This window comes from Ochotona princeps, chromosome 12, assembly GCF_030435755.1.
Source record: "Ochotona princeps isolate mOchPri1 chromosome 12, mOchPri1.hap1, whole genome shotgun sequence".
Lineage (NCBI taxonomy): Eukaryota > Metazoa > Chordata > Mammalia > Lagomorpha > Ochotonidae > Ochotona > Ochotona princeps.
Window position 1 is genome coordinate 12,776,473 of NC_080843.1, and position 13,530 is coordinate 12,790,002.

At 49.8% G+C, this 13,530-nt stretch overlaps 1 protein-coding gene across 2 annotated transcripts in view; it reads left to right on the forward strand.

Annotated features, from left to right (window-relative positions):
• Nucleotides 1-13,530, forward strand: part of ABCC4 (ATP binding cassette subfamily C member 4) — a 237,727-nt gene that overhangs the window by 94,130 nt on the left and 130,067 nt on the right. For both annotated transcript variants that reach the window (XM_058670536.1, XM_058670537.1), the window contains 3 exons: nucleotides 1,188-1,289; nucleotides 6,749-6,838; nucleotides 8,113-8,304. In XM_058670536.1, the coding sequence (XP_058526519.1) occupies nucleotides 1,188-1,289; nucleotides 6,749-6,838; nucleotides 8,113-8,304 (384 nt within the window). The remainder of the gene's footprint in view (nucleotides 1-1,187; nucleotides 1,290-6,748; nucleotides 6,839-8,112; nucleotides 8,305-13,530) is intronic.

The following is a 13,530-nucleotide window of genomic DNA, read 5'->3' on the forward strand; positions in this document are numbered from 1 at the left end:
GCCGTATGTCATTGTGTTAGATTTGTAATGATTTTTGTAGACTTTTAAAAATACAGTCCAAGTTCTTTGGGTAGCTGCTAACTAGCGTGAAAAACACCATAAGAACTAAAGGGCTCTTCCAGCAGTGAGGCATAGGGCATCCATGGGGAAACAGACTTCCTGCAATATATACTTGCTGAAACTCTGTGGGCTTTGCTTTATTTTTTAAAATAAAAATTAACTCTGTGAACTTTGTTTTATTTTTTAAAATTCATGCTTTAATTTTAGTTTTACTTGAGGTGGGGGAAAGGGAGGGAGAGAGAGAGAGAGAGAGAGAGAGAGAGAGAGAGGAACTCATACTTACATTCAGACAGAGGGACAGCTTCACTCGTGAAAGGCCCACACAGCTCTAGCTGGATGAGTTTGAAATCAAGAACCTGCAGATGAGTGCAGGCCTCCCTCAGGGGTGACAGGAACCCAGGTCTGTGAACCCATTACCTGCTACCTCACAGGAGCACTTCAGCAGGATGGCCTGGAGCAGAGCTGGGACTCAAAACCCAGACCTTTGCACTATGGGATGTGGGTGTGCCAACAGGTGTCTTAACTACTCTTCCACATGCTCTCCACAGAGAATATTTTTTCAAGTCAGTACCAAGTTTGCAGTGACACACAAAACGGGGGAGAAAGAGTTGAATGCAGGCCTGGCCAGGAGACAGGGCAAGGAACATTGGGTAGGACCAGGGCGTTGCTTCAGGCTTTGCTGTGGGCCTCTCCCCACTCGCCTTCTGGCGCAGCTCAGTTCCTGCAGGCCGGGAAATGCACACCTAGCATGGAGCACGTGCTGGCAGGCTGTGGCGCTTCGGTAAATATTTACCCCATGATTTCCTACCAATTCAGTGTCTGCTGTTGGTAAGAACAGTGAATCAGTGGGAAGGGTTGGGTGCTCCAGTGAGCAGCCTTTTCCCTTTAGGAAGGAACCACTCCACATACTGAGAAAGTTGTAAGGATCGTTGCCTTGTGGTTCACTATTTGTCACGTACCCTGCAATGTGTGTCATTGTTTATTTTGCTCTGGCATGAATTGATATTTCAGTTTCGTTGATAAAATGTCTGTAGGTCATGTAAAGTGTTCTTTCCACGGAAGTCATGGTTTTTGGTGTGTGCTTCTGTTTCCACTGTTTCAAAGGTCTGTGTTTCTCCTTTCCCCAGGACTTTCTGTTACTGGATGAGATATCACAACGCAGCACTCAACAGCCCTCAGATGATAAAATGATAGTGCATGTGCAAGATTTCACTGCTTCTTGGGATAAGGTAATACGCCTGCCATTTGTTTTTGAAGATTTATTTTTTTCCATTTGAAAGGCAGAGTTACAGAGCAAGAGGGAGAGATAGAGAGATCTCCCTTCCCTTGGTTCCATCGTAAATAGCCACAATGGCCAGGGCTTAGCCACACTGAAGCCAGGAACCTGCAACTCCACCTGGGTCTCCCAGTGAGTGGCAGGGACCCAAGGCTTGGGCCATCTGCTGCTGCTTTCCTGTGTGCATCTGGAAACTGGAACTCCAAGTGGAAGCAGCTGGAACTCCAACCATTGCTTACATGGGATAATGGTGTCACAGGCCATGGCTTTACACAACACTGGCTCGCATGAGTCCTTTATTTCTAGGTCATGACAACGAGTGAACCTGATTTGATAGGATTTTGAAATTTTATACACTGTAGAGAATGTGACTTGTTCATTTCTTGAAGTTGTGTTATAAAAATTCTCAAAATCAGCAGTAACATTTGCAGCGAGCAGAAAGTCAGTTTGCAGTCTGCTTCAAGTGTCTGACCAATGGTACTGTGTCTTTTTGTTCTGTTTTTGTATGTAGCTGACATTTTCGATGGCGAAATGACAAGTTAGGGTTTCCGCATGGTGTTTGGGATGGAATCTGAAAAGGGGGGATGCTCAGTGTGTTGGGGACTGGTTTGGGGTAGGGACTCCCCAGTAGCCAAAGGCCTCTCTTTTTCCCTGGTGCTCTCCCCAGGGCCTGTGTTCTCAGGAGGCCATGTGGACCATGAGGTCCACCATCCTGTTGCTGTGGCCACGTCGTTGTCATCCCAAGAAATGAGCTTAACCAAGTGGTCATAGAAGGTAGAGGAGTGGGGTGTCAATGTTACGGTTGCAGGGGACAAATTTGTCCTTGGTGCAGCCCAGGGTGCCCCTCAGGGGGTCCTACGATGCCTGCTTTGCCGCTTTCTTGATGCTGTCATACTTAGAAGCCTGCCCCACATGGCAGTCAGGTGCATGGCCAGCACATTGGGGGTGGGCACACAAAAGGCCATGCCAGTGAATGTCCTAGTCAGCTTGAGAGATGACCTTGCCCATGGCCTTGGCAGTACCAGCAGATGCAGGGATGGTGTGCATAGCCCCTGAGCTATTGTGCCAGGTTCCCATAGGGAGGCAGGGGAAGCAGCCAAGGTCCTCTGGGTGGCAGTGATAGTCTCCCTACAGTGTTCGTGTCATCATGGACCACCTTGGCCAGGGAAGCAAAGCTGCTGGTGGTGCAGTGAGCGTCGCTGACCATCTTGAGGGAGGTGTCGCTCTTCTTATGGTTCAGGCTCATCACAAACGTGAGGGTATCAGCAGAGGGCAGAGGTGCCCCCTTCACCTGAGCCCGTGCTGGTGGAGACACCAGTGAACTCCACAGCATCACCCCATTTGATGTTGGGGAGACCTTGCTCCTGGAAGGTGGATGACGAGCCTCCCCTTTCCTAGCCTTGACTGTGCTCTGGGCCCTGTTGATGTCACTGACTATGCAGTCGAGGCGGATGAATGGATCATCAATGGAGACAACAGCCACTTTGCCAGAGTTGAAGTAGCCCTGGTGACCAGGCGCCCAGTGTGGCCAAATCCATTCCCTCCCTGCCTTCCCCACTGTGTTCTGGGGAAGCCTGCTGGCACTGCATGAGAAGATGTGACTGTCTATCAAAGGCATGGCGGGGCGGGGGAGCAGAGAGCCTCTTACTTCCTAAAGAAGTCTGAGCATTCCTTCACTTTGTAGTGTGTCTGAGCACGGGTTGGACGAGGGCTATAAATGGGTCCAGAAACTTTGGGTGGCAACTATGTTTTTGTACATCATAATATTTTAGACAAAGAATTCTTTGGAGTTGTGCTGTGGTGCTGGGATGGAGGCTCTCCTGTTCCAAGCCTCTGGATAGTGCTGGCTACTTGGGTAATGGCCAGGGTTGGGGAGGAGGCTGAAGACTGGCATAGCCCCTGCAGGGCCACCACCTGCAGGGTTTCATGTGTGGTGGTAGTCTTAGAGAGCACAGTGAGCTCATGAGGTTTGCTGGCTCTTGTGTGCTTGGGATGTCTAGGTTAATGGGAAGACATAGGGGCCACCCTCAGGGTCCCCTCACCTGTGTAGACCGCCCCAGTGCCTTCCTACTCTGGGTCCATAATTCCCTGTGCCTGGCTCTGACTGTCTGCTAGTCCAGCATGAGAGAGGGACTGTCTTATATAGTAAGTATTAAAAGAACAGGAAGGATGTACAATAAGGGGTATGTGGGCATCAGAGATGGGCAGTGCCAGCAGGCTGCTCCCTCCTGTCGGGCCAGGTGTGGTGTCTGCCAGAGGTACCCTTGAAGCAGAACCTCTGGGCCCTGGGCTGTACTCCAGGTTCTGAGACTGTGACCACGACTTGGAGCAGCAGGTGGCAGCTGCTTTTAAGGGCTAGCTACTGTCCTGCATCTCCTGGCCTCCTCTTCGGTTTTCCGTGGCTGAACCTGGCTTGGCATGAGGTTCTGAAAAGTGTGGTTTGTAACAGCCATAGTGAAAGTGAAGTTGAGAGCCAGCGGTTGACCAGCCCTCCCTCCCAGCCCCCACTGTCCCTCTTGCCCTGTGGGTATTCTTTTTTTCACGTGTCCTGACTGTAGGTGCTGTGCCACCATCTCTTGGTTTCCTGGTCCTAATGTAATTAGTGCTTGGCATCTGCACTAACAAAGCAGAGCAGCTCGTAGTGTAGGAAACCACATCAGTGCAACCTTCCGTACCACGTAGGTGCTTTTTTCTGACCCGGCTGTTTCTCCTTGCCATCCGGGGATGCCCCACCCTAAAGCATACCCACAGGAAACACCACTGACATTCCATTCTGAGGAAGTGCTCTGGGAGAAAGCCGTTGGACTGGCGCCGAGCAGCTGTCCTTCCAAGAACTGAACAAAGAGACTCCTGGGCTCTTCTGCAGCTTCTGTTGTGGGCCGGGTCTCCCTGCTGCGTTCCTGGCCTTTGCTGTGGGGTTAGGGCCCTGGAGGGGAGATGGTGGGGCATGTCTGAGTGAGGGTTGGGATGCAGAGGGGTCAGACGATAGGGATTTGGGGGAGAGAGGCCGAGGTAGAATGCAGAGTGTGGAGGTGGGGGTAAGGACAGACCAGGGTCCCATCAGCAGAGAGCTCCCCATCCCCAGGTCTTTATATAACACGAATGGATTTGACCTCAGTCTCAAAGCTTTAAAACATGTGGTCCTGTAAGGATGTGAGGGATGCGGGGAGATGTCTGATCTGCACAGTGGCAGGGTCAGCTCTGCTCTGCACAGCACTGGTCACTCTGCATGGTGCCTAACCCAGAGCAGTTGTCACATAATGCTGGCAGCAGCCTGGATTACCTAGAGGGAATGGGCCCGGCCACTGAGCTGCCAAAGACTGCCCCCTTGTGTTTGTAACAGACCTTTGCCCTATCCCAAGTCTCCAGTGTGGCTCAGGAACTCCGTACTTAACAAGAACTTAGATGGCTGAAGGCAAGCTAAGGTTTGAATGTGACTTACTCACTGCCTTGCAGTCGAAACTGAGTCAAAAGTAGTAAAACAGGAAATAGTCATTGGGTACATAGGAAGGAGTAGAGGAACTATAAAAATGATTCTCATGAAACACATTCCAGCTTCTTCATTGATTTTTCTCTCTAGAAATGGTTCTTGCTTACTCTCAGGAACTGTAAATCAATTTTTTAAAATATGATGTTGAAAATTTTTCTTGACATTTAATGGAGATTAAGCATTTCTTACCCAAATGCTGGGAACCAGAAGTGTTTCAAAATTCTTCTTTTCAGGTTTTGGAATATTTGCAGATGCATACTGAACTGTCTTGGTGGATGATACTTGAGTCTAAGCAGGAAATTCATATATGTCTCAGGCCCTGCTCATGCCTAGCTGTACGGTCATGTATGTGATAGTTGTAGTGTCCCTGCTATTTAACAGGCACCTGTCACATGGTATTCAGTGTGGAATTCCCATTTTTGGTTTCATGCTGTCTCTCAAAAAGTTTTGGGTTTTGAGGCCATAAAAACTGATATTATCAGATCATGATAATATGCAGTGCTTTCAGTCTGTTTATGTTGAAGCTTCCAGGTTGTTTAGGAATGGGGTCTCTGCTAGTGTGAGGAGTGCTCTAACCTCATTCCCCTGTGTCTGTGTGTTCATCGCCTGTGCTAGGCAGCAGGTGCCTCCAGGCTGGACCAAGGAGAGGTACTGTTTTGTCTCCATTTGCATAGGGGATAAAACACCTCCTACAGATACAAAGCAAAGGCTACACACTTTGACCACGACCCTGTATCTGCTTTATTCCTCACCGTTTTTGCTGGGGATATTAGAGCTGTGGTTATAGCACTGTCACTTTCATGAGTTCATTTGCCAAGAGGGGATGTTATAAAGACCTTTCTTGCTGGATGGGTGTTCCCAAGATGCCTTTTTTTTTTTAAAGTTCAGATTATTGGGTCTGCTGTAGCAGGTTAAGCTGCTGCCTGTGACAACAGCATCCCATATGGATGCTGGTTGGAATTCCAATTGTTTCATCTTTGGTCTAGCTCCGTGCTAATGATCCTGGAATGCAGCATGTTCTGGTTGAAGTGCTTGGATCCCCACACCCTCATGGGAGACCCCAAAGAAACTCCTGGCTTTGCTCTGGCCTATCCCTGTCTGTTGTAGCCATTCTAGGCATGAACCAACAGATGAAAGATCTCTGTTTCTCTCTGTCTACCCCCTCCTCTCTTTGCTATTTTATCAAAAGGTGGAGAGAGAAGGCAATCTTCTGTCCACTGGCTCATTCCACAAATGGCTGCTACAGCCAGAGCTGGGCTGGGCCAAAGCCAAGAGCCAGGAGCGCCATGCTGGTCTCTCTTGGGGGTGGCAGGAACCCAAGCACTGGGGTGTTATCATCCATGCTTTCCAAGGGATCCTAGCAGGAAACAGGATAGGAAGCAGAGTAGCTAGGATTTCAGCTGGCATTGTGATATGGGATGCCAGGCCATGGTCATTTCCCCGTGAGAATGAGATACATTCTTTATTAAAAGCAAATGGGGAGGTTTAGTGCAAAGACCTCCAATTGTTTATGAGTCATGGGCTGGAAATGTCATGTGCTTATGTTGCCACCTTGTGGAAGATAATGGAATAGAAAATGAATGCCAAATCATAGCAGATGAACATAAAGGATATTGTAGAGTTTTGATGTGAGCCAAGAAGCTTTCATTTCAAGAGTCACCTTGTCGTTTCCACTCAAATCCCATGGTCGTGGGGTACCGTGTTCCTGTGGAGATCTGGTAAAAGGAGCACGGGCCTGCCAAAGGGCTTGAAATGCTGCAAAGAAGACTGGACAAAGCGGACTCCAGGACATGCTTAGCGGAGCAGGAGCAGGAGCAGGCTTCTGTTCCTGTTGCAGGGACTGTGTGCTGGTTTCTCCATGGTTTGGAAGCGGGCTCTGCTGCTTGACTGAAATGGGTGTGTTTTTGTGAACTCCCTCCTAGGCTTTAGACACGCCCACCCTCCAAGGACTCTCCTTCACTGTCAGACCTGGTGAGCTGCTGGCTGTGGTTGGCCCTGTGGGCGCAGGAAAGGTAAGGCCCTGTGGCGGCCTGGTCCGTCATCACCTCCCAAGCTGTGTTCCTGGAGCTGTGCCCAAAGCTCCATGTAACCCGGGTTTCAGTTGCTGTTTCTGGAACAGCTTGCCTGTGTGTGTTCCATGGAACATGTGTTTGGTAAGAAGGGTCCGTGTCCAGACATGAAGGATCTTAAAAGCGTTCATGGAAAATGTGTGCCATAAAAAGAACTGCATACACCCAAACTAACTTAATTTTTTTTCCTTGTTTTAACTTTCTAATTTAATTGATTAATTAATTAATTTTTGTGAGGCAGAAGATAGAAAGTGAGAAGTAGAACTGGTTAACTCCCCAAATGGCTAGAGCAGTACGGTCTGGGCTGGGGGTGGGGCGGAGCTGGGACTGAACTGGGGCTGAGCTAGGACTGGGGCTGGGCTGGGCTGAACTGGGGCTGGGCTGGTGGTGGGGCTTGGGTTAGGGGTGGGACTGAGGCTGGGTCTGGGGCTGAACTGCGCTGGGGCTCAAACTGGGAGCTGGAGAGTACAATGAAACTGTTCCACTGATGCCTCCCTGGGTTCATGTCAGCAGGAAGCTAGAGTCAGGTGCTCTGATGTGGGAGGCAGGTGTCTTAACTGCTAGTCTGACTGCGTACTTCCTATACCTTTTTTTTAGATGACGGATTGTGTTATTGATTTGAAAGAGTTATACAGAGAGAGAGGGCAAGAGACTTTGCATCCATTGGCTCATTCCTCCAATGGCCCCCAGTGGTCAGGGCCCGGCTGAACCCAGGAGCCAAGAGCTTCTGGATCTCCCACATGCATGCAGGGGCCCAAGCACTTAGACCATCTTCCATTGCTTCGCCAGGTGCATTGGCAAAGAGCTAGATCAGAACTAGAGTAGTCAGGAATTGAACTGGCGTCACTGGGAGTGCCTTAAGCTGCTATACCACAACCCTGGTCCTTGAAACTTTCCTTTTATTTTCTATGAACTTTGTGGAGTACCCTTTGTTGTCATACTGAGCTATTGCTTTATTGGAAACATTCATTAATCTTGTTCCATGTAGCATTTCACTCGGGGGAAGCTCAGTTGAACAGAGTAGGTTATACACTGCTTCATCAGTATTCTGCATTTGCCATTCCTCTACGTTGACCTGGTGTTGTTATTTTTAAAGTTTTGCTGGCGACCTCCTGTGCTGCTCTTGCTCCTGTTTTAAATGCAAGGGCCTGGCAGGCCAGCATGGCATGTCTGATGCCAGGTGCTCACTGCACGTGTGTTTGTGTGGTCTGTTCCAGTCCTCCCTGCTGAGTGCTATCCTGGGCGAGCTGCCTCCAAGCCAGGGCCTGGTCCGCGTGCACGGCAAAGTTGCCTACGTGTCTCAGCAGTCCTGGGTATTTTCAGGAACTGTGAGGAGCAACATTTTATTTGGGAGGAAGTACGAAAAGGAGCGCTATGAAGCAGTAGTAAAGGCCTGTGCCCTGAGAAAGGTGAGTGCTCACTTGAATTTCTTTTGTTAAGGTTTATTTTCTTTTTATTAGGAAGTCAGATTCACAGAGAGAAGGAGAGACAGAGAAAGATCTTCCGTCCGCTGGCTCACTCCCCAAGTAGCCAGAGTGGCTGGAGCTGAGCTGATCCAAAACCAGGAAACAGAGCTTCCTCTGGGACTCCCATGTGGGTGCAGGGTCCCAAGGCTTTGGGTCGTCTTCCACTGCTTTCCCAGGCCACAGGCAGGGAGCTGGATGGGAAGCAGAGCTGCTGGGATCTGCACCCATATGGGATCCCAGCGTGTGCAAGGCGAGGATGTTAGCAGCTAGGCTCATGTGCTGGACTCACTGACTTATATTTCATACTCACGTTTCAAGTTATAGTTGCAGCTGAACTGCAAGGTTAGTTTGTTTGTTTGTTTGTTTTCTTTTTAGTTTCAAAAGACTTCTCAGTTTTATTTGAAGGTGACTGAGTGCCTCAGCTGTGTTCTGGGCAAGTACTCGTAGGCACTGGTACACATACATGGATACACATGTGTACACGTGTGTGTGTGCCTGCCCTTCTCTCTACTGTTTTAATCATGATGAAATAATGAAATTTACAAGTTATTTTTCTAGGGGAGAGGTTGGTTTGATTGGGGGGGAGATTTAATTACTTTGAACTTTTTAAAAGATGGACAGTTATGACGGTGTGAACCAAGGCAGGATGGCATGTGGCAACTTTCCTGGCCTGCCTGTCACGCACCTGTGATTGGCACCACTTGGCACCCAATCCGGCTTCATCTCTCTCCCAGCCAAATGCTTGGGAAGCAGTTCTGAGACCTCACGGTGTTTCATTTGTAAACATTTTATCACTTTTCTCTGGAAGACAACTCATTTGGAAACAAACAAAAAATTATAACAGAAAAGAAAATGACCCAAGTGCCTTGGAGTAGAGTCCTCTGGGCAGTGTTTGTGCTTGCCTGGGAGCTCATGGAGAAACCTGATTTCTGGCTGAGATGATTCCGACTGTCACCGCCTGGGGTTCCCCAAGGCCCCTTCCTGTCGCCACGATCCCCTTTCTGCTTCCTGGGTTACTTGCAGGGTGTTGAAGAAGAGGAGACCACCAAGTCTCCAAAGGCAAGCAAAAAGAAGACATCTCAGTGAGCCCAGCTGGGTCAGTACACGTTTATTGAAATACCACACTGTGCAGTTTCTGTTCATCAGAAATTAAACTTTTTGAAAGAAGCCAAAACCTGATTTGTGCAGCACACGTTGGAAGCATGCACGTATTTATTTATACGCAAAACAGAGTTGCAAAAAGAGATGGGGAGAAAGAGAGATCTTCCTTCCACTGGTCCGTTCCCCAGATGGCCACAGTGGGGAGAGCTGGGCCAGTCTGAAGCCGGGAGCCAGGAGCCAGGAGATTTTTCTGGGTTTCCCACCTGGATAGAGGGGCCAAAGCACTGAGGCCATCTTCCACCGCTTTCCCAAGCACATCAGCTTGATGTTGGCACTGCAGACAGTGGCCTTACCCACTGTGCCAGACCACTGGCCCCAAGATCTTTGACTTTGAGTTGATTTAGTAGGGCCTTCATTTTAAGTGTATCTTTCAGTACTTGCTTGGGGTACTATAACAAGAGCAAAAGGCTAGGAGCTAGGAGCACATTCTAGTGCATCTGGTTTGGACCGGTCACGATCTTCCTCCACCCCCATCTGTGAAATGGGACAGTGCTGACTTTGCAGCTAGTGGTGAGGACTTGAGACAGTATCAGGCTTCGGGAACCAGGCTACGTACTTGGCTCCCGCCACGTGGGAGCTGTCCCTGCCGCTGCCCAGGGCGATAAGCCTGGCAGCCGTGGAATACCCCCAATGCTCCATGAGCAGTCGAAAGAAAGCAGGCAGTGATGACCTGATGGGGGACATGGAAGGGGTGCATTTGGAGGGAGAATAGGGAGGGAAGGGCCAGGCCACAGCAGGAAGGGCCACTCGCATGGCAGCAAAGCTGTGGACAGCAGTGTCTCAATCTCCTCTCCTGCCTGAACCTCGTGTCTGACCTCAGCAAGTGTTCCAGTAGTCCCTCCCCATGTCCACTGTTGCTGAAATGTCCTGGATTTGTTTCTGGGTGGCTGGCTTCGAGCCCCTGTGGCCCTTTCCCGGTTTCCCTCTGGCGTGTGTGTCTGTGTTTCTGTGAGAGCGGGTCCTAGAGGAACCACTGGTTTATTTTGACTGCAAGGAAACTAATGGGAGATTTTCCTGTCGCTGGGAGCACCTGCTCTTTATGGTGCAACATGTGTTTTCCCTTTCACGAGCTGGAAAACTCCTGGTTAGGAAGTTAGCCTAACTTGGAACCTCCTTCGCGTCCTCGGAATGGTTTTTCTGGCTGAGACTTGGCCCTAAGTAGTTGGCTGAGTCACCAACTCAGCAGGTTGTCGTGCTGCAGGTGCTACTGTCAGACTCGGAGAGAGCCCATCTATGCCCCGCTGTGTACAGTGAGAGAGTGGGTCTTTAAGCAGCTTCTCCTGTAAAATGGTTATGCTACAACTTGATGCAGTTTGGAGAAAGAAACCAGTTTAACCAAAGACATTCAGAACTGAGCTGAAATGATCATACGGACTGTTAGCGATGAACCAGAGGCCCAGTAAACAGCGTGTGTGTGTACTGGGGTGGGTGGCTGGAAGACTCAGAACCTCTCCTGAAACTCCCATTATTTTCCACACTAGCTGGAAGCCAAAGCTCTCTTCTGAGATCAACGAAAGAAATAATGTGGAAGAATAATACATGTTTGTTAAAGGCCACGGCCAGCAGCCCCTCACTGGACACCATACAGTTCAGCTGTGAGGGCGGCCGGGATGGAGCTGGGCTCTCCGTTTCCCTCTGGTAGCACGCTGTGCTGATGGCCTGCACACCAGGCCTGAGGTCCTGCTGTCAGTTGGACCTGAACATCTGTCTTGGGCACCACTGGCCTGCTGGAGTCACTTGGACTCCACTTCCATGGGCTGTTTGTTCAGACTTGTCTGAGTCTTCAGTCTTGCAGAAGAGGATAAAGAACTGCTATGGGCGGACAAAGGCCTTGTTTTTATGGAGATCCTCGGGCGCCACTGACTCTGTCCCTACATTTGGCCGACTGGGGATAGAGATGGGCGTTGCTCTCTAAGCCAGCTGTGCTGTGGAGCTGTGGCGTGCTGCTCTGCGGAGCTTAGTCAGTGTGCTCCCCACACTCTGTGTCAGAGTAATTTCTAGGACAATTTCTTGTAAGCTACACCTGATGGCTGTGTCGTTTGAGGAACATTGTTGTCATTAAAAAAAATTGCTAAGGTATTGTGCTTTGTCAATTTAGTTTTCAAATAATGATGGAAGGTAACTGAGGATAGATTCTTAGATCTCAACTAAAAATGTCTTGCACTTCTTAACACTTGATTTTTTTTCCTAGCTTGCAGGAAACAAGAACCTTCCTCGTCTAGCCAGTATGCCCACTGTCCTTGAAACGCATGCTTCCTATTTCCGTGGGGTTTTTTCTGTGCGTTGTTGTGCCCCCAGACTTCTCTTTCTGCCCTTGTAGTACACTTGAGGCAGTGCTATTCCTTTTCTAAAAGCGGGAAGCTGGGGGTCATTGTCATGATGTAGTGGGTTCAGCTGCCACCTGCAATGCTGGAGTCTCATATGGGTGCTGGTTCATGTCCTGGATGCTCCACTTATGATCCAGCTCCCTGCTAACATGCCTTGGAAAACTGGAAAATGGCCTAAATCCTCAGGGCCCCGTCTCCATGTCCCCATGTGGGAGCTCCTGGCTTTGACTTTTTCCAATGACTTGTGAAAACACACTTCTTGCTTTTCCTGGAAAGTAAATTACTTTCATTCATTTTGAGAGGCTGGACCATGCCCCCAGATGCCTGCAGCTCGCTGGGGTTTAACTGAGAACTCACTCCAGGTCTCCGTGTAGACGGGAGAGTCTCAGTCATTTTAGTCATCCCCTGCTGCCTCCCAAGGGATTCATCCGAGAATGTGGGGACACAGAGACTGAACCCAGGCACTCTGACTGGTGTCAGGCGAGTGACGACCCGTACACTATGGCATCGGAAGCCCTGTGGAGAGTGACGACCCTCACAAGGTCCCCATGTGTCTAGAACAGACCTTCAGGTGTCCATCTGTAGTTGCAGCTCAGCATCACTAACAGTTACGTCACTTTTTCTGTGTGAGATCTGCGTCTGTGGTCTTCCCCAGCTCGGGGAGGAGCTGCCCAGTGCTTCCCCTCTCTCCGGCCAAGGGCAGTGCAGCGCTCCTGCTCTCGTGTCCCCACACAGATGAAACTTGTCTGACCACTACTGTCCCTTTCCTTGTTCCCACTCTGGTCGTCCTCACAGTCATGTCTCCACAGATGTGCGTGGGGACTGCTGACTGTAACCCTGCTAGCACCCTTGCCTCTGCCATCTCTCTCCCAGAAAGAGGCAGGAGCAGTTCCTTAACCTGACGCTGCTCTGCCTGTCACGGGGAGTGAACCTGTGACCTTTTCTGCCGCCTCTGCCCTCATCTCCCCCAGCTCTCCTCCTTCTGCCCCAGCTGAACTGTCCGCCCCCTGGACTGCACTCCACATGCCCTGGGCCTGCATTTGCCTTTGCTCATTCCTCTGCACAGCACACTGTTAAATTAATTTTTACACTTGATCGTAGCCCAAAGACTGAGAAGTGATACACCTTTTCTTTTTAAAGATTTCTTTCTTTCTTTCTTTATTTGAAAGTCAGAGTCATGCAGAGAGGAAGACAATTTTTCCACCTGCTGGTTCTTTCCCCAGATGGCCATAATAACCAGAGCTGGATCAGTCTGGGTTTAGGTCTCCCTCTGGGTTTAGGGCCCAAGAACTTGGGCCGTGTTCCACTGAAGTGGAGCAGCTGGGACTCAGTCCATGCCGATACGGGTGCTTGAGCTGCATGTGGCAGCTTTATCCATTACACCACAGTGCCAGCCCCCAGACCACACTCTCACCCCTGACCTACACCAGCCCACTGCCCGCCATCAGGTCTCTGCTAGACCCCATTGGCCAGAGCCCTTGCAAATCACTGTGTTTTGAAATACGCTTTTCCTGCAGGATGCTCTGTGCCCTGACCCAGCTTCTTTTCCTTCCTGTGCTTTGGTGTTGCTTTGTTAGGTTAGTCTGTCTCCTATGTGGAAGGTCTTGGGACTTGGCTTCTCTCATTGAGCCCAGATCCCTGCCTGCCTTCAGGTTGCAGCTCACTGAATATCTGTTAGAGT